The sequence below is a fragment of the Nomascus leucogenys genome, chromosome 4 (genome assembly GCF_006542625.1).
Source record: "Nomascus leucogenys isolate Asia chromosome 4, Asia_NLE_v1, whole genome shotgun sequence".
Lineage (NCBI taxonomy): Eukaryota > Metazoa > Chordata > Mammalia > Primates > Hylobatidae > Nomascus > Nomascus leucogenys.
In genome coordinates, this window is record NC_044384.1 from 105,050,707 (window position 1) to 105,076,365 (window position 25,659).

Below are 25,659 nucleotides of genomic sequence, written 5' to 3' on the forward strand. Positions count from 1 at the left end.
TAATCCCAGCTACTTGGGAGGCTGAGGCAGGAGAGTTGCTTGAACCTGGGATGCGGAGGTTGCAGTGAACCGAGATCATGTCATTGCACTCCAGCCTGGGTGACAGAGCAAGACTCCGTCTCAAAAAAAAAAAAAAGAAACATTGGACTTGGGCACAATGGAGATATGGCCGACTTTCTTTTGAAAAAAGAAGTAGTTTTTTGGGAGAGGGCAGGGCAAAGAGATAAGAAGTAGTTAGTTCTGTAAGGAAATGTTAGAAGCCATTTTGGAAATGTATTCATTATTTTAAGGCAACTAACAAATGATCATCTTTCAGTTAGGACATTGTAGCAGCAGCCTTTACTGGTCATGAAATTTGCATGATATCTAAAATTGTATTTCTGGAAATAGATCAATGTCAATTAATAGTAGCTTTGTATAGAAAGGCAGATGCCAGCTAGCATAAAAGTGGTAGTACGTGCAGACGGTGGTAGTTCTGGAGTCCTGGAAGCCACGAGGTGCTCATCCATCACAAGGCCATCTGGAAGGTAGGGATGCTTGGTCATTAAAGGAAACCTCTCTGGCAGTTCATCCTGCTGCCCACAAACATGGCATATCCACATGCCTACTGTGAACCTGCTCTTCTCAGGACACTCACACCTGGAACCTAGCCCAGTGGTGATGCCTTCACTTGCAGGGATGAGCAGAACCTGGTTAGGTTCTGATTGGTCCCCATGTTCCGGGAAGTGAACATGGTCCCTACACATCCAATCACCCAACCCACACTTACCAAACACCTATCCTGAGCCTGACACCCAGGATGCATAGCAAAGACACAATCCCCGTCTGGATTGGGGAATTCCTTCCTGTTCTCAGTGAAATGTTTGCTTTCATTTACTTCCTGGACTTGAATATTTTCCATTTCTAACATCTCCAAGCCCAGAACTAGAATAGGTCTCTGAACTTGGGGGCCCTAGAAACCTGGCTAAGGCTGGGGTGGAGAGAGGACTGTCGCCTCTTTTTCTCTCCAGGTGCTGCCTTTCTTTTCATTGTTTTCCTCCAATCAGTAAAAATCAATACGGTGAAAGGGTTCTGCGACCAGTCATGGTAAGGTATGGGGAGGGGGTTACCAGGGACTTTTAGGACCCTGGAAGTTTCTAAAGGACTAGCAAGGGGCCAAGCCTCTGATAGAATTTGTCATTGGGGTGGGCTCTAAATGAGCTGCCCATCCTGGTTTGGGTCCCCCTACCCAAAGGAAAGGAACACCAGAGAACATCTCTTGGTTAAACAAGAGACCAAGACTTGTTTATTTTCCTCGGTAGAAGTTCAGACCATAAAATGTCAAATAGACTTGAAATACATCTCCATCTGAAAGGCAGCAGGATTAGCCAGGTTCCTGAGGAAATAAATATCAAAGAGACCAAGACAGGAGTCTGCGATGCTTTTATAAGCAGAACTTTGGCTGCCAGGCTCTAGCAAGCCAAGAGGTACAAGGAGAGCCTGCTAACTAAGCACTCCCCAAGGCAACTAGGTAACTTCAAAGGGCAAAAGAAAGAGGAGAGCCTCCGCTTACCACAGCCGGGTAGAAATGCCTGAGGAAAGCAGCGGAGCTGGCCGTGCCAGCATTTACACAGGGAACACTTCTTGGGCAGCCAGGTGTCATGGGGCACAGACCCACAGTTCCTGAGAATGAACAGGTAAGGTGATAGCCTTGGGTCTGAAATTTCCACTTCCCCTTCCCTCTTCTCTCCACGGCTCCCCGCCCCTCTGAATGGCTTACTCTTTGCGCACATTGTGCTCACAGTTCCGTCCGTAGAAGGAGGGGGGGCAGGCACAAAAGGACCCCAGCATGCAGGTTCCCCCATTCAGGCAGCAGGTTCTGTTTAGCTCCTTACCTGAAAGGTAAGAACGGATGACTGAGGGTGTAGGGATGGAAAAGGGCAAGGGCAATTCCTGTAAGGGAAGGTTAATGCAACACCAATGTGTTGTACCACAGAATAAGACTCTGTGCCTTTGAGCAGAGAAGTCATTTTCATGCATAGGCCAGTGGTGGTTCTGGGGTTCCCCAGCGTGAAGCGGACTTAGGTGAGGAAAACTGCGCTCTAGAGAAGTAAAATACACAATCCTTGTCTCACTTCCAAAACCAAAAGCAGTCCAGCACCTGCCCAGTTCCAGAACCAGGTGCCCTTTTAGGTGACAGAGTGTTGGAAAGATCCTCAGGAGACACATGAAGGGCCAGCGCAGAAGCATCGAAGCCAGTCAGTTCTTACTGTGCTGTATCCCCATGGGCGGCACACGCTGGGAAGACCGAGGCCGAATTGCAGGCTCCTCCTGGGGCCGAATGCTGTCATCTCTGAAGGCCAGGTCTCCCCGAGATGGACGCGCAAATTCCTGATGGCCCAGCCCTTAACGACAAAATCAATTCATGGAGTCTGTATTTCAGGTCACATAAAAATTGTGAGTGATCAAAAGAACAAAAGGTCTCTCACCGGCAACTAATCCCAGCTCAAAGGCTTTAGAAATGGCCATGATCCAAACGACACTAGGAAGAGGAAGTCAGACATGAGTTAGCAAAACAAAGGAAATAAAACCTTACAAGTTAACACCTGCGTCCTCTCATCACAAGGACAAGACCACAGATCACTAAAGAGAAATTGTAGAGCACCACCTTTCTTTTTTTAATGGTTAATTCATATAACAAAGAAAAATGTTGAAAAAAAAGTCACCAATATCCAAGTCTTTTTAATATACATTATTATTTCTTAGGCCCGTCCTCACATAAGTACCTAATTTTAAGTAGGTATATGTCTTGTATCTTCTGTTTCACATATTTTTTCTCCTGCATACAGTTTTCATATAAAGATTTAAAAATGGCTGCATCCAATGTTACTGATGAATCACATTTTACAAACTATTTATTTATTTATTTTTGAGATGGAGTTTCGCTTTTTCACCCAGGCTGCAGTGCAATGGTGCGATCTCGGCTCACTGCAACCTCCACCTCCCTGGTTCAAGCGATTCTCCTGCCTCAGCCTCCGGAGTAGCTGGGATTACAGGTGCCCTCCACCATGCCCGGCTAATTTTTGTATTTTTAGTAGAGACGGGGTTTCGCCATGTTGGGCAGGCTGGTCTCAAACTCCTGACCTCAGGTGATCCACCCGCCTCAGCCTCCCAAAGTGCTAGGGTTACAGGCATGAGCCACCGCGCCTGGCCAAACTATTTTAACCAAACATTTAAAAGGTTTTTAGGTAAAAAATGTGGGTTTTTTTTTTTTGCTATTATTTTAATGATTTTGCAAGTATTGAATCTGCTTATACCTTTAATCTTTTCAGAAGATTTTAAATTTGGTTGTAGTATTGACCTTTGTTTATACAAGAATAAAGAAACACTATTTCATAGGCAGTCATTAACATAAAATGAAAATTAACATTAACACGAAAATGTTAAAAGCCAATGGCAAAGTTAGAAGTAACCGTGTGAAATTTCAGGTCTTTCAGGAAAAACAGCAGTGCCATTGGCAGCTCTCTTAAGTCTTGAGCAAGAGAAAAATCAAATGACAGGTGTAGAACATTATTTCCTAAGCTGGCAATCTCTAGCAATCAAAAAATGTTCACATTAAAGATTAGCTCATACCTGTAAGAGAAGCGGGCCATCTTCCTGCAGTCCATAGCTTTTAACAATTAGGGGGAAAAAAGGCGTTAGCATCGCTTTAATTCAGAGTCATTGCCAAAACAGCCAAAGGAAAACATTCATCTCCTAAAGCGAAAATGGCAATTTAAGAAGAAAATGAGAAATACGCGTTCTCCAGAAGGCCGTAGCAGAAGCAGGAGCAAGGTGTCCAGGGGAAACTGGAGGGCTTTCGGCCTTGGACGTTTTGACCTTGAGCTGGGGACTCAGCCTTTCCGGGGATTCTCCTTCTTCAACGACAAGCCCCAGTCGGGGCGGGGAGACCTTTCAGGTGGGCGGGACGCCCACCAGCATGACAATGGCCCACAAGTGGGGAGAGGAGTCGTGTAAAACTGTGATTAACTAACCCTAATATCTCTATCCTTACTCGTTGCAGGCTAAAATGATCAGATGTACTCTTTTGGGGAAAGAAAAGAAAAAAAAAAGAAAAAAGAAAAATCAGTTTCTCTAATCAAGTTGGTGATTCCAGGTTGGAGGGGTGGTGGAAAGTAATTGCTTTAATAGGAAAACCTGAAAATGTATGGGTCTCAAGGCGTTCGATATTTTATTTTATTTCAGGAAGTTTTACTTCCTGAAATTTGCTTCCACCTTTGTTTTTCCAAAAGGGAGTTTTGAGCCCCGTACTCCCCCTGGGGGATACCCGGGTGGCCAAGAAAGGGGTGCTCTCCGCCCGAGGAGCTAGGTATGTGTGTGTGGGAAGACTAGGAAGCTTGAAACTGAGATAGAAGTTCAGGGTCAGGAAGGGTTCCTAGGGGGCTTCAGACTTAAGTGCAAATTCCAGGCGGACCTGAATTCCTGAAAGGAAGCGGGAGCCGGCGCCAGGTGCCCGGGAGAGGGGAGGGGCGGCCAGGGGCGCAGCCCCTGGGGCTCTGGCAGTGGCAGTGCCGGCCTGTTCCAGGAAAAAGTTCTAGAACCACGGCAGTCCAGCATGGGAGGCCATTTCAGCCCCCAATCACGGGAATTTATCTCAGCCTCCCAGCGCCCACAGGGCGGCTTCTTCCAGCCCCTCGCCGTCCTGGCCCCACGACACCGAGAATTACCCCCGGACTCTGATGTGCCGCTTGCAGGGGTAAACATGTTTATTGAGTGGTTCCACTATGCACCAGACGCCCCAGATGGAGAGAGGCGTCTATGAGCCGGAGTCGCCTCACCTAACATTTAATTCCTCCGGGTTATTTCATGTGTTACTAAATACGCCCAAAGTCGTTAATAGTTTTTAAATCGCATTTAATTCCAATTTCTAAAGGAAAGCCTGACGGTTACTTAATATTTGCAGGCACACAAATGCGAAACTTTTATTAGATAGTTGTTTCCATCCATCTCTGTTATTGGATTTAGGCCTCGGCAGAAAGAATTGGTAGCATCCGAGGCCATTTCAGTGTCAGTGCCCACCTGTGTGGATGCCATGGATCCACAGGTGCTGGGAAGAGGTGTTATTTACTTCTACACATGATCTCAGGAGAAGCAAACGTAAAATAATTTGTATTGGGGGAGTGAGGCCCCATCCAGTCAATGGTGGGATGCAGCAACATTTCCAACTCCACAGCAGTTGACTATTTCATTCCTGCTGCGCTTCGCCTCTTCCCTGTGTGGCCTTTTCAGGTGAAACGCTTCAGGTAGCATGCTGAGATTCACAGGGGACAGGGGAACATGGCCTGAAGCTCTAGGAGGCCGGAGGTGGGGGAGGGCTCTGCAAAGGAGAAGGCTAGCCCTGGAGCTGCAAGGAGGTTTAAAGATGTTACTCAGTGCGGTACATTTGTAAGGTAGCTTGTGCACCACAGTCCTCATCAGTCCAAGGTGCTAAGTAGATAAGTAGCGCCCACAATATTAGTCTCACTTTATGGACAAGACAACTAGTTCTATTTGGGGATTTGAAGGTCTTGTCTTCAGAGACTGGGCAGGCCTGTGGCAGAACCGGCAACAGAACACACCCCTGCGTTGCTATTTCCTTATCTAAAGCTCTTGTGGAATTTTTAGAGCTTAAATAGGACCCCTGGAAATCACTGCATTTTCAGAGGAAGTAACTGAGGTCTCCAGTCTGGCGATGTTGGCATTGACGGGACCAGAACCCCAGGACGCCAGCTTTTCAGCCACACAAAATCCCTTCTCTAAGGGCCAGAACCCCCTGAAGAGATCCCCATTCCCCATAGGTACTGACTGCAGAGGAAGCCAAGTGGATCCAGGGTAGTCAGCGCCTGGGCCAGGTTTTGGGATGGGGGGTGGGGAGAAGGGGAAGGGAAGGGCTGTGGTGTTTAAGAGAGGTTAGATATTTGCCACTGGGCTAGAGATGTAAGGGCTATTTAACAGGTATTTAACGTCTACTACTGGGCTGCCTGTGGACTGGAGCTTGGCTCTGGAGAAACAGTTATGAGAAGTGACCCCACTGTGAGGCTGGAGAGAAAGAACAGTAACTGTTGATTCTAATTGTACTAACTGCAAAAAGTTGTTGCTGCCTTCAGGTGGGGGAATTGAATGACTACCCTAGGATGGCCACTGGTCACCTCTGCTTGGTCACTGTTGAAACTGGGCTGCTGGCCAGCCTCCAGGCCAATGAGTGCTTTGTGTCAAAAGGTCAGGCCTAGGATTGGGAAGTGCTGTGCAATGGGGGTTCCCCAATCACAGGCAGCCCATCTCAACTCTTACGAAAGGCACTGAGAGCAGAAAGTGAAAAACAATGCTCTTGGTGTTGGCCATTTCTTGGTACTGCCCTTGAGACATTGTGTATTAAAAACTGGGGCAGAATTGTGTTTAAAAATCACACAAATAAGCATTTGACTTAAAACCATTCAAACAAGAATGGTGGAATGAAATACATCATAATCAAAGGACAGAATTGCTGTGTCTGCCTAAAATTCAAGGAAGAAAATAAACTTGGAGAATGGGATCAATTTTAGCTATCAAAAGCCAATTCGACCTTGTTTAAATGGTTGAGAACACGTAGAACTAAATTCCAACCAAAGAGTTAACAAAAGAATGCCATGTCTGCAGTACAATGACAGTATTTCAAGGTAAAAGCCTCCTTTTATCATAGGGCACTTAGGTCTTACCTCTGTCATTGTTCCCTTGAACATCCAGGCAGGCCAGAAGATGAGAGAGAGCAGAGGGGGCGGGGGAATTCTGTATAAGTATGTACCGTCCCGCTGAGGAATGTCGGGGCCTCTAATTTCATCAAGCTTAGCTTCTGTTAACACCTGAGCTACACTCCTGCGGAAGCATTATCCACCCAGTGTGTCCTGGCCACACTTCATTAACAAGTTAATGGCTTTCTGTTTTCACTGGCAAACTTACAAATTGCAACTGGAAACTTATTCGGTATTTGCCACAGGTCTCTGTGTGGGACATAAAAGGACAGATTCCTGCATTCAAAAATCTGCAATTTCAGTGGGGAAGACGTGCTCAAGCGAGTCATTTTAGAGCCATATTGTTACATAAACAGTGTAAGAGGAATGGAGAAGGGCTTAAGAGAGGACTTCATTTTTATCCGTGCGCCATGGGGGCCGTATCATATTTCTTCCTATGTAGACATACTATACATTATTTTATCAATGAATAGACATGACATGTTTCCACATTTTATCGTGAACTTCCTTGTACATATATCTTGGTGAACGCTTGAGAGCATATCCCTCTTGTAAATTTCTAGCACTGGAATTGCTTAGTTAAAGGGTGGATGCTTCCAAATTATTTTCGAAGAAGCCTACACCAATCTCCCCTCCGCCCCTCCTCCCTCCCCCTTGAGTTGGTATTGAGCTCATCTCCCAAGTACTTACCAGCTCTGGCTGCAGCAAGCATCTTAAGTTTTGCTAATACAGTATGTGAAAAGTAGTATTTCATTGTTGCTTGGATTTGCACTGTGTCCTGTGGTTATTGGGTGTTTATATTTCATTTTCTATGACCTGGCTGGTCCTTCTTACAGAGCACTTGGACTGGCTTCTTTGAGACTCAGCCCAAATGTCATTTGCTCTGGGAAGTCCTTGCTGAGACCATCCTCCCTACTCCAGCTTCCAGCTGTTCTGAGAGCCCTGTCCTGGGCAACCACTGTCCCCAGAGTTTATCTTGTCATCACAGTATATATATATATATATATTTTTTTTAGATGGAGTTTCACTCTTGTTGCCCAGGCTGGAGTGCAATGGCTTGATCTCGGCTCACCGCAACCTCCGCCTCCCGGGTTCAAGTGATTCTCCTGCCTCAGTCCCCTGAGTGGCTACGATTACAGGCATGCACCACCATGCCCGGCTAATTTTGTATTTTTAGTAGAGATGCGGTTTTACCATGTTGGCCAGGCTGGTTTCAAACTCCCAACCTCAGGCCATCTGCCTGCCTTGGCCTCCCAAAGTGCTGGGATTACAGGCGTGAGCCACCTTGCCGGGTCTCACAGTATTGTAAACTGCTTGTGTGTGTGTGTGTGTGTGTGTGTGTGTGTGTCTTTCACCAACTCTCCCCTTATCCTTTATTCCCTTGGACTAAGAGGTCCAGAAATCTGGTCTTCCAGAAACCTCAGCTTCTCCAGCCTCTAGTGCAGTGTTTACCTGTGCTGGTTTTCTTTTGGCTTAGTATTTCTCCACCAGCCACATCTGCCACAGACACATATTAAATCTCAGCCCCAGTTTCTAAAATGGGGGTGGGGCGAGGGCAAGGTCCTTGAGAAGCGCCACAGGAAAACAACTTGTTTCCTCAAACTTGATCCTGGAAATAAAACAAAGAATACCCTCTTCCCCCAGCAAAGGAGGGAAAAAAGACAAATTTGAAATATGTAACCCAAACCACCACTGATATTCTGGGCTGAATTCTGGGCAACTTATTAAGAGTATTTAACCATATATAGCCAGGCACGGTGGCTCACGCCTGTAATCTCAGCACTTTAGGAGGCCGAGGCGGGCGGATCACGAGGTCAGAAGATCGAGACCATCCTGGCTAACACGGTGAAACCCCGTCTCTACTAAAAATACAAAAAATTAGCCGGGCGTGGTGGCGGGCGCCTGTAGACCCAGCTACTCAGGAGGCTGAGGCAGGAGAATGGCGTGAACCCAGGAGGCGGAGCTTGCAGCGAGCCGAGATCGCGCCACTGCACTCCAGCCTGGGCAACAGAGTGAGACTCTGTCTCAAAAAAAAAAAAAATGAGTATTTAACACATATAAGACAAGATAATTTTGATGTACTTACTGGGAACCATGTGAGACTATGGAAACTCTGATTTACCCTTTTTTTTTTTGAGATGGACTTTCATTCTTGATGCTCAGGCTGGAGTGCAATGGCGCGATCTTGGCCCACTGCAACCTCTGCTTCCCAGGTTCAAGCGATTCTCCTGCCTCAGCCTCTTAGATAGCTGGGATTACAGGTGTGCGCCACCATGCCCTGCTAATTTTGTATTTTTAGTAGAGAAGGGGTTTCACCAGTTGGCCAGGCTGGTCTCGAACTCCTGACCTCAGGCAATCTGCCTGCCTTGGCCTCCCAAAGTGCTGGGATTACAGGCATGAGCCACCGCACCCAGCCCTGATTTAGACTTTTAGACATAGCTATAATTTAGAATTCTTTCACACCAAAATCTTAATTTTTTTCAATTAAATTCAACAAATATTTACTGATCAGCTATCTGTACTTAGCACGATGGGGTAAACAGAGATTTCCAAGGTAGGGCTCCTGCTCGCATCTCCCCTCCCCTGAGATAAGACAAGCCCAGTAATCTAAATGAAGTGCCATTTTAGTGTGATCAGTAAGCTGCCGATGGTGAGGAGGCAGTCACTTCCTAATTTCCTACCAACCAAGTCAAGGCCATTTGGCCCCAGCAGACAGATAGGTGGGCAGACAGACTCCCAGGAGTTAGACTTGGGAGGCAAGGTGGGGTCTCACTTGGTTTTCATGACCTGCACAATCTCATTTAAAAGTGCTTCTTAAGCCGGTGGTGTGGCTCATGCCTGTAATCCCAGCGATTTGGGAGGCCAAAGCAGGCGGATCACCTGAGGTCAGGAGTTTGAGACCAGCCTGACCAACATTCAGAAACCCTGTCTCTGCTGAAAATACAAAATTAGGCCGGGCGCGGTGGCTCACGCTTGTAATCCCAGCACTTTGGGAGGCCGAGGCGGGTGGATCAGTAGGTCAGGAGATCGAGACCACGGTGAAACCCCGTCTCTACTAAAAATACAAAAAATTAGCCAGGCGTGGTGGCGGGCGCCTGTAGTCCCAGCTACTCGGAGAGGCTGAGGCAGGAGAATGGCGTGAACCCGGGAGGCGGAGCTTGCAGTGAGCGGAGATTGCGCCACTGCACTCCAGCCTGGGCGACAGACCGAGACTCCATCTCAAAAAAAAAAAAAAAAAAAAAAAAAAGAAAATACAAAATTAGCCAGGCGTGGTGGCAGGCGCCTGTAATCCGAGCTACTCAGGAGGCTGAGGCAGGAGAATTGCTTGAACCCGGGAGGCAGAGGTTGCAGTGAGCTGAGATCAGGCCATTGCACTCCAGCCTGGGCAACAAGAGTGAAACTCCATCTCAAAAAACAAAAAAACAAACAACAACAACAGAAAAAACAAGTGCTTCTTATGTGGTGGATTTTGTATTTGATCACATACAGCTCTTAATGGCTATTTTTTTTTTTGAGATGGAGTCTCGCGATGCTGCCCAGGCTGTAGTGCAGTGGTGCCATCTTGGCTCACTGCAGCCTCTACCTGCTGCTGGGTTCAAGTGATTTTCATGCCTCAGCCTCCTGAGTAGCTGGGACTACAGGCACGTGCCACCACGCCTGGCTAATTTTTTTTCTTTCCTTTTTTTTTTTTGAGATGGAGTCTCACTCTTGTCTCCCAGGCTGGAGTGCTATGACACAATCTCAGCTCACTGCAACCTCCACCTCCTGGGTTCAAATGATTCTCCTGCCTCAGCCTCCTGAGTAGCTGGGATTACAGGTGCCTGCCACCATGCCTGGCTAATTTTTTTTATTTTTAGTAGAGACAGGGTTTCACTATGTTGGTCAGGCTGGTCTCGAACTCCGAACCTCAGGTGATCCACCTGACTTGGCCTCCCAAAGTGCTGGGATTACAGGCGTGAGCCACCGTGCCCCGCCAAAAAGCATTATTTTCAAAAGGCCGGGCACAGTGGCTCATGCCTGTAATCCCAGCACTTTGGGAGCCGAGGTGGGCAGGTCACCTGAGGTCGGGAATTCTAGACCAGCCTGGCCAACATGGTGAAAGCCCATCTCTACAAAAATACAAAAATTAGCCGCACGTGGTGGCAGGCGCCTGTAATCCCAGTTACTGGGGAGGCTGAGGCAGGAGAATTGCTTGAACCTGGGAGATGGAGGAGGTTGCAGTGAGCCAAGATTGCGCCACTGCACTCTAGCCTGGGCGACAGAGTGAGACTCCTCTCAAAAAAAAAAAAAGAAAAGAAAAGAAAAGAAAATAATGCTTTTTAAGGAAATGAATTTTAGAAGTGTGACACATATATCACAGAAAAGGTATTTTTCAGTTTAGGCTAAGGGATATGAGGAGCCATTGCCATTAAGGATCAGGAAGTGGTCACATGGACTCCTGGGAGCAGCCAGGGACTTGATTACTGATTATTAACTTGTCATATTTTCACGATGTCGGCTATCAGCAAAACATATTTGGCCAATTAGTAAAGTATCTAAAGAGAACCTAAACTCACACACATTTTAGGATATTAAAAAGATAAAATATAATGGTGAAATTGAGACCTTCGATGTCTGCTGCTTCTAACATCGAAAACACTTTTACATTCCCTTGGTCATACGGCTTTCAAAGCCTGCGTCTGGCTGGGTTCCCAGCTTAGCGTGCTGAGCACTCGGAACCCGCTCCTTTCCATTCCACACCCTCCGGGATCTCCTGGCCCTGGGTAGGAGGCTGCAGATAGTCCCTGGGCCGGGACTCGCGCTGGCCGGCTGCAGCGCGCAGGGTGCCAAGCCCTCCCCTACGAAGTCTGTTTTGTCTCAGGCTGGGCTGAGTCACATAGAATAGATAGATAGTTGATTTAGCACATGTCCTCCAGATCATATTATCCGCCTACAAATATAGCCTGTTAGCGCACAGGCACGGGAGGCTTCTTCCCGCTCGGCCGTGCTGCTCAGCGGGTGTAAACAGCCTCTGCGGTGTAAACAGCCTCTGCGGTGTAAACAGCCGCGGCGGGCAGGCCAGGACTGTCAGTGCCCGCCCCTCGCGGCAGGTAAGCGCTGGGCGTCCGAGGTGGCCGGCGGGGCGGGAGCGGGGGCCTTGCGCTCCTCGTGGGAGGACGCGGGCCGACTGCCGGTGCCCCGGGCGTTCAGTTGTTTACTCCTTCCTCCGTGCCTTGGTGACCTGCAGTCGGCCGGAGCGACAGGGGTAAACGTCCCTAATCGGACAGCGGCTGGGGCTTAGGCATCGACCGGTATCTGAGGTCCAGGATTACGGTGGGATGGCGAGAAAGGAGAGAGCGTGGGGAGGCAGGGGTCCCCGCGAGTGAATCTCGCTCCGGCTTAGGCTTAGCAGTTCCCCTGCGCGTACTGCTCCGGCGCCCAAGGCTGAGCCCAAAGCTTTCTGGTCCAAAGCGCTGTCCAGGGGAGATAAATCAACTTTGTTTGTGTCCTGAATGGTATGATTGACACATGGCCCTGGCGGGGAAGTCTTTTCTTCCAGCGTCTCACGCCCTCTGGCTTGGGGTGGGGACAGGCGTGAGGCAAGGGCGGAAAGTGACTGGAGACTCAGAGGAGGAGGAATTGTCTGGCTTGTTAGCGGCTCTGCCCTGTTGCTGGCTCTTCTGCTGGACCAAACCCTCTCCCAGAACTCAGGGACTGGGGGTTCACCCATTATTCACCCAGAGAACCTCTGCTAATCACGCCAGGTGGAGAAAAACCCTCGGATACTCTCATACCTCTTGTTTCTGTCTTACGTTTAATTGGTGACAGGGATTCTTAGTTTCCTTTCTTTTTTCTTTAAATGATTGAACTTTTTTTTGACCTTACTAGGTGCCAGGTACTGTCTTAAGCTCTTGACACAGTGATCCTACGTGATGTTCTCGCCAACCTGTGAGCTCAGTGCTGTTTGTTCCACCACGTCCACATGAGAACACCAGGCTCAGAGAGGTTAGGCCGTGTTCTCAGGGACATGTGGCCAGAGAGTGGGTAGGCAAGGCTCCAGCCCAGGCAACTTGGCCCTGGAACTGCCCTCTTAATCCCGTCTGGACCCTCTGCCTCCCCTGGCTGGATTTGCTAGCTTAACAAATTACAATAAAATTAATCAGATGTCCCCAGGGAAACTCTGATCATGTGGCAGAAATGTCATTTAATTCAGGATTTGGCTGACTATACTGACCTTACTTGACTATTTAGCTCCTATTTACCCCCGTTTCTATCAGAAAACTCACTGCGTTCATTCCAACCCTAGTGTCCAGGCAGTGGCCTTATGTGAGGATAGAATGGAATTTGTGAGTCACCAAAGCTCCTTGGTTGTCTTATTATTGCCCATTGTATCTTGGTGCCCCCAGAAATTCCCATGGGTTAGTTGTTCTCTTGGATACAGCAAGGCTGATGATAGAGGCTTTCCTTACATTGATGACACACCTGGAAGGGTGCTGTGGAGGGCTTGGAGCTGGGTAGCCTGGGGTGGAGGGGTCCTGGGAGTTCTGAGGGGCAGGTGTGGAGGAGAGAACCTCTCTCTGCCTGGCTGGTTCAGGTGACCTCTGGCATCAGCTCCGTCCTCCTCTCCTGCTCCATCCCTTGCTCCTGTCCTCCTCCCAGCCTCACAGTGGGAGTGCCAAGAATGGCTTGGCACCTACATGATGAGGTGAGTCTCCTCCCAGACTCCCCCAGATCCTTCTTAGGATGCTCTGAGAGGTTAACGCTGAACCCACTTCACACCTCCTACCCAGCAACCCAGTGTCATTTGACAAGAAGGGAGAGGACTAGGTGACCGGAAAGCCCCCCCTCCCCCTGGCATATGACTTCTGAGTGGAGACTAGTGCCCTGGTGCCAGGGGACATATTTTTCCAGTCATGCCCTCTGGCTCTGTAAAGTGGATGGCTCTGTAAAGTGGATGGCTCTGTAAAGTGGATGGCTCTGTAAAGTGGTTCTGATATAACTGGTTTGGGGAGGGGGGTGTGGAAAGTTATTCAGCCAAACCTGCACCGTTAGCCCTTTCCCCTTCCTCAAGGTCCCTGCAGGACTCTCCCAACCCCTCCCCCTCCCCTTTCTCTTTTGGCTCCTACAGGGGTGGTTCAGCCTCTGTTGTCTAATGAACATACTGCGCTCAAATATATCCTTCGATGCTCTCCCCTGTAGATTGGGAACTTGGAGGCATGGACAAGGCTTCTGTCTTTCTGCATTTAATGAGTGTCCATAATGTCACTTAGGGTTCCTAGGCATTGAAAAACAGAAATACACACTAAGTACACTGGCTCAGTACACATGGTTTCTGTGTTGAGGTTCAGAAGCAGGAGACTGGCATCTGTAGCCCCTGGACTACTCCAAACCTCCTCATTTGATGGCCATAGCACACCTCTCTCTGCAGGGGCTTGGACAACGTGATGGAGAGGCCCCTCCAGTTCCCATAGTATGCTACAGTATGACCTGCTCAGCTGAACTCGTGGGGGCCAGGCTGTGAACCCAAGTCTGGGGACTCCCAAGTGGCTGCTCCTTTCAGTAAACTGTGGCTCGTCTATGGCTTGGTCCATGGATAGATAAAATATAATGAATCAAATACTTTAACTTGCACTAAGTATTGTGATGCAAATAAACAGTAGACTGAGAAATAAAATAACAGGCGGGTTTACTTTAGATGAGGAGGCCAGGAAGGCCAGACAGGAGAAAACATTTAAGGTGGGTTCCAGGGGTGTGGGGAGGAAGCCACGTGACTTGGGGAGGACTGCTCTAGGCTGAGGGAGCAGTGTGTGCTGAGCTCTGAGCGGGAAGAGGCGTGGGGTGGATAAGCACTGAGAAGGGGAGCAGGAGGGGTGAGGTGGGATGGGCTGGCCGAGGGCAGACCATGCCAGGGGCTCACTGCCTCTGTGGAAAGCTGGGATCTCATTCTTATTTCAAAGGCAGGCCTTGGGGGGAATTTGTGCCAGGTGGTGGCATGATCTAGGTCTCATTGGAAAGTGACTCTCACTATTGAGTAGAAGATGGTTTGCATGGGGTTGAGTGGGAAGCCAGGAGACCAGTTAGGAGGCCTTTCCCCAACTGAGGCAAGGCGTGACACTAGTTGGTGGTGAGAAATGCATGCCCTCTAAGACGTAGGTGATAACTGGATGTGTGGATGAATGTGTGTGTGCATGCACGTGTGTGTGTGCATGCTGTCTGCATAGTGGGTGGGCAGAGTGAGGAAACGAAGCAAAAGAAGTGACTTCTGGCCGAGTGCAGTGGCTCATACCTGTAGTACCAGCATTTTGGGATGCCGAGGCGGGCAGATCACCTGAGGTCAGGAGTTCGAGACTAGCCTGGTCAACATGGTGAAACCCTATCTCTACTAAAAATACAAAAATTAGCCGGATATGGTGGCTTTTGCCTGTAATCCCAGCTACTCAGGAGGCTGAGGAAGGAGAATTGCTTGAACCCAGGAAGTGAAGTTTGCAGTGAGCTAAGATTGTGCCACTGCACTCCAGCCTGGGTGACAGAGTGAGACTTCATCTCAAAAAAGAAAAAAAAAAAAAAAAGAAGTAACTTCCAGATCTTCTAGATTATGATGGAGTTATTCTTGAGGTGTGGAATTAAGGGAGGCCTAGGATGGACAGACTCTAAAGGAGCAAGTTTGGAGAACATCATGTTTCTTTGAGATATGTGTGAGACATCCAAGTGCATATTCAAGGAGGCAGCTGAGCATGCACACCAGATGGCACTAGAAGTTAAGACTGATTTTTAAAGTGTCTTTTATAAAAATCCACTGTCTTGGTTATTTATTGCTGCATAACAAGTTACCCCCAGGCATAACAGTTTAGAATAACAGACATTTATTATCTCACAGTTTCTGAGAGTCAGAAATCCAGGGCAGTTTAGCTGAGTGTTTCTGGCTTAGGGTCTCATGAAGTTGTGGTCAAGATGTCCACAGGGGCTGCCGTCATCTGAAGGCTTGACTGGGGCTGGAGGATCTGTTTTAAGACAGCCCCCTCTCATGGCTGTTGACAGGAGGCCTCAGTTCCTTTCCTAGTGAAGCTTTTCCACAAGGCTGCTTGAGCATCATCATGACATGGCAGCTGACTTCCTAGAGTGAGTGATCTGAGAGAGAGTGAAGACCTAGTCTCAGAAGCCACACACCATTATTTTCACCACATTCTAGTCATTAGAAGTGAGTCACTAAGTCTAGCCCATGCTCAAGGGAGGAGGAATTAAGTTCTACCTTTTTAAAGGGAAGAATGTGAAAGACTTTGTGGATATAGTTTAAAACCATCACATCCACCAAAGCAAAATATTTTACATTTTATTGTCCACTAAAGCTAGGATCAGTAAACTATAACCTGCAGGCCTGGCACCTGTTTGCATATGGAATGTGGGCACTGCTGGAACATCTGGGGACCAAGCTGGAGTATTTTCTTCTGTTTCTATTCCCCCACTGCTCTCAGCTCCTGTCCACCTGGCCAGCTGTATTTTGCTGCAGCCCAGGGCCCACCCTGGTTGCCATCTACACATTGGAGACTCTATTGTTAGCAACCAAGCAGTGGAATCTCAATTCAGGAGCTGGTGACTGAGTAGGTCACCTTGCCTCCAGCCAGCTGTCCAACTTGTGATGACTGGAGGAGAGAAGGACACACAGGCACCTGTCTGGGTGATACTGGGGCAGAGAAAGAAACAGACTGCAGCAGGCTCACTCCCCGGCCCCTTCCCCTGCCAACCTCTCTCCTCTCTGTTTTTTTGAGACCCAGGCTGGAGTGCATTGGTGCAATCTCAGCTCACTGCAACATCTGCCTCCCAGGCTCAAGTGATCCTCTCACATCAGCCTCCTTAGTAGCTGGGACCACAGATGCATGCCACCACCCGGCTATTTTATTTATTTATTTTATTTTTTATTTTTGGTAAAGACAGGGTTTTGCCATGTTGCCCAGGCTGCTCTCAAACTCCTGAGCTTAAGCAATCTATCCACCTCAGCCTCCCAAAGTGCTGTGATTACAGGTGTGAGCCACCGCACCCAGCCACCCTGCCCCTTTTTCACCATACCTGCTAGGCCTTTCCCTCTTGGGCTAGTCCCTCTTGTTCTGAGAATGTTTTTGACAAGCAGCAGCTGGACATGAAACATGCTCACTACTCCGGATGGTTCTCTGGAGGCAAGCAGGGAGAGGCTCGCCAGAGGGTTCTCTTTTGTTATGTAAACACCTACATATATCTTCAATTTTGCTTATTGGCCTGTGAAACCTCTATTATTTACCATCAAGTTTTCTCAGCTCTGCACTAAAACAAAAGATTTTCCAGGTGTTATTTTCCTTAATTCAACCTTTGAGAGTGTGCTGATGGTTAACATTTTCACTCAGGAGCTGGAACACTCCTTTGCAGTGAGAGATGCCACCGTTCTCCTTCTGTCTCATCATTGCAGGTGTTTTCTTCCCTGGAAGATGCTGTGTGACTGTGGACAGTGTAGCCCAAATCGAGGGAGGCTTGTTCTCATAATTCTGCTACAACCACACAAAACCAGACCCACAGCAGGGAACCGGAATCAGATGCTGTCTTGGAACCATGACACTTTGCTGTCAAATTCAATGAGGGTCCAGGCTGAAGCTTTACACTTAGGCGGCTTTGTAGAATCTACTTCGTTGTAAAGTTTCCTATAAGAGGATATTGCTTTGTTTGTATTGAGGGTCTCCTGACTGGATCCCGTAGAGGTTAATTTTTCCCTTTTCTGTGTTGGAGTAGCATATGATGATGACATTTCTATAGTTCTAGAGAAAGTTAATGCTTAGGACATTGCATTCTATGTCTTTGCCTGAAAGATTGTGTTGACTAGAGTTTATTTTACAAAGAAGAGATTAGCTTTGTAAATTTGTGAGGAGATCTCTCCCCTGAGCTGCTGAGGGACTGGCACCTGTGTCTGTCCCTGACAACTGTGTCCTATGGGATACCCAGTGTGCTTTCTCCCCTGGATGGAGGGTCTCCTACTTACCCTGGACTGACACATGGACTCTCATTTGAAACTACTTTCTCAGTCTCAGAACCCACCCATGAACTACCTTCTAGGTTAAGGTAAAATTTGTCCAGTTGTCTAGAGAGGTCTGGACTTATCTCTGTCCTACATGGAATGCCAGGGGCTGGGCTGGAGCTGGCACTCAGGACTTTGTATGTCATAGCTTCCCAGCACCTCTGGACATCACATGTAAATTGCTAGCAAATGTGGTCATCACCCACTGTTCTTAGAGTCTCCAGTTTTCATTATACATGTTTGCAAACCAAACTGCATCTTACAGGCAAGATGCTGATTTACATCCCAGTACATTCAAAGCCCCCTTAATTGTATAAGAGAACCTCTTTTTCTGCTTTTTAAAAACACACGGAAAATGGTGAACATGGTTAGATGACAGAGAGAATATATTCTTTCCCACCAAAATACCAAGAGTAGTAATGACTTATAACTACTTAAAAATATGTCAGGGCCTTTGGTAATTAAATTTCATAATTCCAGGAATTTATTAAAGATGATTAAGCTGTTTTTTGTTGACATGATCAAATATTTAGAACACAAAGGCATTAAGAAGAGACCATTCCTCTAAGATGGGAATTAGAATTACATTTCTCTAAGTTAATGCATAGCAATTCATAAGCAATGATTTTTAAAATGTAGGGGCAGTTAATGTACAGCTCTGGCTACTTGCCAAGGGCTAACTGGCCTAAGGAAATGAAAGAACGTCAACAACAGAGTCTGTGATGTGTCTGGTTGATCTAGAGAACACGAGCCCTGTGTGTAGGGAGTAATTCTTCCAGCTTCAGTTACTCTGGCTGGCTGGGCTGCCCACACTGCTCAAATGCAGTTAACTTTACTTTGGCTTGTTGGTTTATGTGTAGACTTGGGATCTGTGTAGAGATTTCCTCAAAAAAACTAGGCTGACTGATTCTCTTATTAATGTTTCTTCACCACTGGCTGTGGACTTTGATCTTTATTTTCAGGATGATGCGTAGTGTTCCTTTATAGAGACTTTTAAGTCGAAAGCCAAAGCGTTAATTAAGATCTTTGCAGGTTAGATACTCCTGAGCTGAAGATAACAGAGTAAGAAAAGTGGTAAAATAAAAATTAAATGCACTTCTTTTACCTATCATTTTTATGGTAGACATTTGAAATTTACCCTTTCAGTGATTTTGAAATATGCGATACTTTATTATTGACTATAGTCGCCCTGCTATGCAATAGATTTCAAAACATTCCTCCTACCTATCTGAAACTTTGTACCCTTTGACCAGTAACTCCCCATTCCCTTCCTCCCCGGCCCTAACCTCTTTCTACACTCTCTTTCTACGAGTTCAACTTTTTTAGATTTCACATAAAGTGGGACATGCAGGGAACCTTCCTTTTCTGATTAGAGGAGCTATAGCCCAAAAGAGTGGAGCAAACCGTCACGCTTTCTTACTCTCTTAAATCTTCGCTGCTTGGCCGCGACTGTGGGTACAGTTGTAGGAAGTGCACGGCAGAGCAGGGTAACTACACCACCAAGTTTTTGGCCAGAGGACCGAAAAAGGGAGCCCAGCGATCAGGAAAGGACCAGGGAGATCAAAGAGAGGGAGGAATTGGGAGAAAACAACTCCGTAAGTTTGTTCCTGGGCTCCTCCCCGAGCTGCGCATGCGTGGATCTGACCCTAACCAGCACTCCAAAGATGTTAGACCTGAACACTGAGATAGACATTCAGCCACGCCGTAGACTGGCCACTGGGTGGCGCACACGGAACATAGCTGAATAGCACCACGAAAACTGGAAACTGACCTGACATGGGGATCACAACCCACAGAAGGCAGGTTGGAATTTGTGGTCTGAACTCAACCAAATTGGTTACCCACGGTGTCAGTTACCAACTTACTGCCTCTCAGCTTTGAATGCGCCACTCAATAAATATACCCTGTGTTATACAATGGCATTCCTTTAAATATTGGTCCTTTAAATATTGGTCCTTTAAAGTGAGCGCAGTGCTATGCTTTCTCAGTAGAAGGCACTGGAGGGGCAAGGTAGTAGGAAGAGGCTTCCTGCCTCTTTTTGGCGTGGGCTGGGGATCAGCAGTGTGCATGTGAGAATATCCATCGGAACCTGCCCCAAGCATGGGCTCAAAACAGTCCCTTTGCGACTTTGCATCCTTGGCCTTGCAGCCACATTTCTACAACTCTCTTGAGCCAGAAAACAGAGCCCTTGTGCAGCCCACGTGCTCTGAAGACCTCCTGCCTGTGCTTGTATTTCGACTTTCTTCGCAAGCCTCCATATTACCTGCACACAGCTGCCTGTGCCCCTGAGGGTCACATGTCAACCTGCCATGCCTTCTGCAAGTGCCTGTGTGGTCCACACACTCTGAAGGCCATCTAGACTTCCATCACATGCCCATGCCACCAGTTGCTGATTGGCTGTCCCTACCTGCACTTGAGGGGTTCTTCTATTACTTGCCGAGCAACTCCAGATCAGCCTGCCCAAACCAGTGGACTTACCTGCTATCTGATGGGCTGAACCCCTTCCAAGTTGGCCCTTCCTTGGATATGCTCCCTCAGCCCTGGGGTATGAATGGAAAGATAGAAAAATATCAACAAAGAAACAGAAGATACAAAGAACTAATTGGAAATTTTAGAAATAAAAAGACAATAATTGAAATAAAATACTGGATAGGCTCACAAACATAATGGAGATGGCATAGGGAAGAGCTAGGAAACTTGAAGTAGATTCCTGGGTTTCGTGCGCGTCCGTGTGAAGAAACCACCAAACAGGCTTTGTGTGAGCAATAAAGATTTTAATCACCTGGGTGCAGGTGGGCTGAGTCCGAAAAGAGAGTCAGCAAAGGGAGTTAGGGGTGGGGTCGTTTTATAAGATTTGGGTAGGTAAAGGAAAATTACAGTCAAAGGGGGTTTGTTCTCTGGCGGGCAGGAGTGGGGGTCGCAAGGTGCCCAGTGGGGGAGCTTTTGAGCCAGGATGAGCCAGGAAAAGGACTTTCACAAGGTAATGTCATCACTTAAGGCAAGGACCGGCCATTTTCACTTCTTTTGTGGTGGAATGTCATCAGTTAAGGCGGGGCAGGGCATTTTCACTTCTTTTGTGATTCTTCAGTTACTTCAGGCCATCTGGGCGTATATGTGCAAGTCACAGGGAATGCGACGGCTTGGCTTGGGCTCGGAGGCCTGACACTGGGTATTACCAATCTGAAAAAAAAAAAATAGAAGAAAAGATTTATCTAAAATGAACAAGCCCTCAAGAATCTATGGAACAATACTGAAAAGTCTAATATTTGTGTCATCAGAATTCCAGAAGGAGAGGAGAAAAAGTGTCATGCAGAAAAAAATTTCAAGAAATAATGGCTGGGGCTGTGCGCAATGGCTCATGCCTGTAATCCCAGCACTTTGGGAGGCTGAGGCGGGTGGATCACAAGGTCAGAAGTTCGAGACCAGCCTGATCAACATGGTGAAACCCTGTCTCTACTAAAAATACAAAAATTAGCCAGGCATGGTGGCATGTGCCTGTAATCCTAACTACTCAGGAGGCTGAGGCAGGAGAATTGCTTGAACCCTGGAGGCTGAGGTTGCAGTCAGCGGAGATCACGCCACTGCACTCCAGCTTGGGCGACAGAGCGAGACTCTGTCTCAAAAAAAAAAAAAAAAAGAAATAATGACTGAAAAATCCCCAAATTTGTCAAAAGACATAAATCAAGTGATTAAAAAAGCTAAACAAATCCAAATCAGGATAATCCCACCCAAAATCCATGCCCAGATATAATAATTAACCTGAAGAAACCCAAAGATGAAAAAATTTTGCCAGGTGCAGTGGCTCATGCCTGTCATCCCAGCATTTTGGGAGGTTGAGGTGGGAGAATCACTTGTGCCCAGGAGTTTGAGAGCAGCCTGGGCAATAGTGAGACCTCATCGCTGCAAAAATATTTTTTTAAAAAATTAGCCGGGTATAGTGGTGCATCCCTGTGTTTCCAGCTACCTGAGAGGCTGAGATGGGAGGATTGTTTGAGCCTAGGAAGTTGAGGCTGCAGTGAGTTGTGATGGTGCCACTGCACTCCAGCTTGGGTGACAGAGTGAGATCTTGTCTCTGGAGGGGGGAAAGAAAAAAAAAAAGAGAGTAGCAAGAGAAAAATGATGCATCTCCTATAGAAAAGTGTGATTCAAATTATTTCAGATTTCTAATCAGAAACTATGGATGTCAAAAGAAAGTGGCACAACATTCTAAAGGTGCTGATTAATAGAAAAGAAAAGATTGCTTTCAAATTCTATATCCAGCAAAAATAATATTTATGAATGGAGGTAAGAAAAAGACATCTTCAGTTGAAGGAAACCAGAATATGTCAGCATATTTTCTCTAAAATAATTGTTACGGCAAGTTTTTAGATAGAAGGGAAATGATAACAGATGGAAACTTGAACAGCAGGAAGGAAGGAACAGGAACATATAAATATCAAGATAAATATAATGGACTAGTTTTCTCCTCATGAGTTCTTTAAATTTGATGATTAGAAGCCAAAAATATAACATTGATTGACATAATACATAAGACATCTGCAACATAAAGGTGGGAGTGTAGGAGGACCTATATGGTGGTAAGATTTTTACATCTCACTTGAACAGTATGGTAACATACTGTTTCTAAGTGGACTATGAAAAAGTAAGTATGTGTAATAATTCTTAGGACAACCATAAAACAAAAGAAAAAAACTACCCAAAGAGACATAGTAAAATATATAATAGAGAAAATAAAATGTAATACTAAAAAATGTTCAGAGAAAAGAAGGCAGGAAAGTGTAAAAGAGGAAAACAAAAGAGGGATCAAATAGAAAAAAAGTAATAAAATTACAGATTTAAATCCAAATATACAAGTAAGTGTATTAAATATAAATGGCATACATACGTCAATTAAAGACAGAGATAGTCAGAACTGGTTAAATAAATGATCCAGTAATAGTCTGTCTACAAAATCTCACATCAACTATAAGCATATAGTTAGATTAATATAAAATGATGGAATCAAGAAAGTGAAAAGCAACTCACAAAATGGAAGAAATTTTTTGCAAATTATATACCTGGTAAGGGACCTGTATCTAGAATATATGAAGTACTATTGCAACTTAACAATAAATAAAAAGACCAATTAACCGAATTAAAAAAGGGGAAAGGATCTGAATAGACATTTCTTCAAAGAAGATCTATAAATGCCTAGTAAGCATATGAAAATATGCTCAACATCATTAGTCATCAGGAAAATGCAAATCAAAACAACAAGATACCTCTTCACTCTACTAGGATGGCTATAATAAAAAAGACAGATAATAACAAGTGTTGGTGAGGATGTGGAGAGACAGGAATCTTCATACACTGCTGGTGGGAATGTAAAATGATGTAGCTCCTTTGGAAAACAGTCTGACAGTTCACAAAAAGGTTAACTATAGAGTTATCATATAACCTAACAATTCTCCTTTATATTTACCAAGGATAAGACAACAAATGTACACACAAAAACTTGTGCATCATTTTAACTTTTGTCAAAAGTCTCCTTTAGGTAAAACAATTCTTTTTTTTTTTTTTAGACAGAGTCTTGCTCTGTCTCCCAGGCTGGAGTGCACTGGCATGATCTCGGCTCACTGCAACGTCCGCCTCCCAGGTTCAAGCAATTCTTCTGCCTCAGCCTCCCGAGTAGCTGGGACTACAGGTGTGCACCACCATGCCCGGCTAATTTTTGTAATTTTTAGTGGAGACGGGGTTTCACTGTATTGGCCATGGTGGTCTTGAATTCCTGACCTCATGATCCGCCCACCTCTGCCTCCCAAAGTATTGGGATTACAGGTGTGAGCCACTGCACCCGGCCTCCTTTAGGTAAAACAATTCTAAAGGAGACAAAGGCAGTCTCCAGCTGGGCAGAGTGTCTCATGCCCATAATCCCAGCACTTTGGGAGGCCTAGGTGGGTGGATTGCGTGAGCCCAGGAGTTTGAGACCAGTCTGGGGAACATAGTGGGACCACCAACTCTACAAAAAATACAAAAATTATCTGGGCATAGTGGCGCATATCTGTAGTCCCAGCTACTTGGGAGGTGGAGGTAGAAGGAATGCTTGAGCCTGGGAGGTTGAGGCTACAGTGAACCATGATGGTGTCACTGCATTCTAGCCTGAGCAACAGAGTGAGGCCCTGTTTCAGGAAAAAAACAAAAAAACAAAAAAAACCCCAAAAACCAAAAAACAACCAACCAAACAACAACAACAACAACAACAACAACAACAACAACAACAACAAACAAAGGCAGTCTCAGACATCAGAAGTCAAAGGAAAGAAGGGAATAAATTAGGTCAGCATTGTCAGCTCTTTAGAGTAAAATTATACACGTTCATATTTTCAGCTGCACAAACATAAGCCAGTTCTCCCACTCCTATTGGCAAGCAATTTATAGAGAGCACACTCTTGAGTCAGAAGGTTAAATATTTTGGCCAGGCATGATGGCTTGTGCCTGTTGTCAGGCCTCTGAGCCCAAGCTAAGCCATCATATCCCCTGTGACCTGCATGTACACATCCAGATCGCCGGTTCCTGCCTTAACTGATGACATTCCACCACAAAAGAAGTGAAAATGGCCTGTTCCTGCCTTAACTGATGACATTGTCTTGTGAAATTCCTTCTCCTGGCTCATCCTGGCTCAAAAGCTCCCCCACTGAGTACCTTGTGACCCCCACTCCTGTCCGCCAGAAAACAATCCCCCTTTGACTGTAATTTTCCTTTACCTACCCAAATCCTAAAAAACGGCGCCACCCCTATCTCCCTTCGCTGACTCTCTTTTCGGACTCAGCCCACCTGCACCCAGGTGAAATAAACAGCCATATTGCTCACACAAAGCCTGTTTGGTGGTCTCTTCACACGGATGCGCATGAAACCTGTGATCCCAGCACTATCGGGGAGGCTGAGGCGGGAGGATCACTTGAGCCCCGGAGTTCAAGACCAGCCTGGGTAACATAGCGAGGCCCCGCTTCTACAAAAAATTTAAAAATTCGCCAAGTGTGGTGACGCACGACTGTGGTCCCAGCTACATGGGAGGCTGAGATGGGAGGATCCCCTGAGCCCAGGAGGGACTACAGACGTGCGCAGCTATGCCCAGATCCAGGTGCAATGAGCAGTGATTGCACCTGGATCACTGCCCTCCAGCTTGGGGAACAGGTAATACCCTGTCTGAAAGAAAAAGAAAAAGAAGATTAAATATTTGGCTTCGTATCCATGATTGCTATTTAGAAGTGTCTGAAATTGGAGGGGAAAGTATTCACCATCCCTACTATTTAGCAACTGACAATCTGTTTGTGCAAATCAGGACATGGATTTAGCAAGACTTTGCTGCTGCAGTTAGGGAATTACAAAACAATATCTAGAAAGTTACTTTACTTAGATAAGGGACATAAGTATAACTTAGTGGAATGGACACTGAAAGGTACTTTTCTGTCCTGATAATTTTTTTTTTGCAATGATCAAATAATTACTTAAAACAAAAAGTAAATATAAAGTAGGAAAATAAAAAAGAAGAGAGCTCATTTAGTGTCCTGAGAGTGAAGCAATATCTTTTATTTACTCATTCATTCATTCACTCCCTCATGCATTCCACAAATATTTATGGAGGGCCCACCATGTGCAAGGTGCTATACTAGGTGCCAGGGATATAGACATAAAATTTTGGGGGGCCTCTCATGTTTCATTTGGTGACACTAAAAGTAGAGACTAAATCATCTCTAAATTCCCACTGAGATGTCATGGCCAAAATGTGCCCAAGTTTGACTTTCCTTGCTCTTGGAAAACCAGGTAAACAGAGATCAACGGTTTGTGAAGGTTCAATCTGCAGGGAAACCTCAGAGGACATGTCTCCAGGCTGTGTGGTCAGTCTTAGGTGGCAGA

At 46.3% G+C, this 25,659-nt stretch overlaps 2 protein-coding genes across 3 annotated transcripts in view; one reads left to right on the plus strand and one right to left on the minus strand.

The window, feature by feature from the left end:
* Positions 1-401: 401 nt before the first annotated feature.
* On the minus strand, positions 402-3,767 carry TDGF1 (teratocarcinoma-derived growth factor 1). The gene is made up of 6 exons (XM_003256984.4): positions 3,613-3,767; positions 2,469-2,521; positions 2,250-2,384; positions 1,760-1,874; positions 1,553-1,662; positions 402-520 (listed from the first exon to the last, which is right to left on the minus strand). Exons 1-6 carry the CDS (start codon positions 3,645-3,647, stop codon positions 402-404), a joined length of 567 nt encoding a protein of 188 aa, XP_003257032.1. The 5' UTR covers positions 3,648-3,767.
* LRRC2 (leucine rich repeat containing 2) overlaps positions 1,531-25,659 on the plus strand; it is a 59,827-nt gene continuing 35,698 nt past the window's right edge. The window contains exon 1 of one of the 2 annotated variants that reach the window (XM_003256983.4): positions 1,531-1,676. The gene's annotated coding sequence lies outside the window, so the exon portion shown is untranslated. Of the gene's footprint in view, positions 1,677-11,620; positions 11,837-25,659 lie in introns of those variants that run through there. The other variant, XM_003256982.3, reaches the window with a different exon arrangement.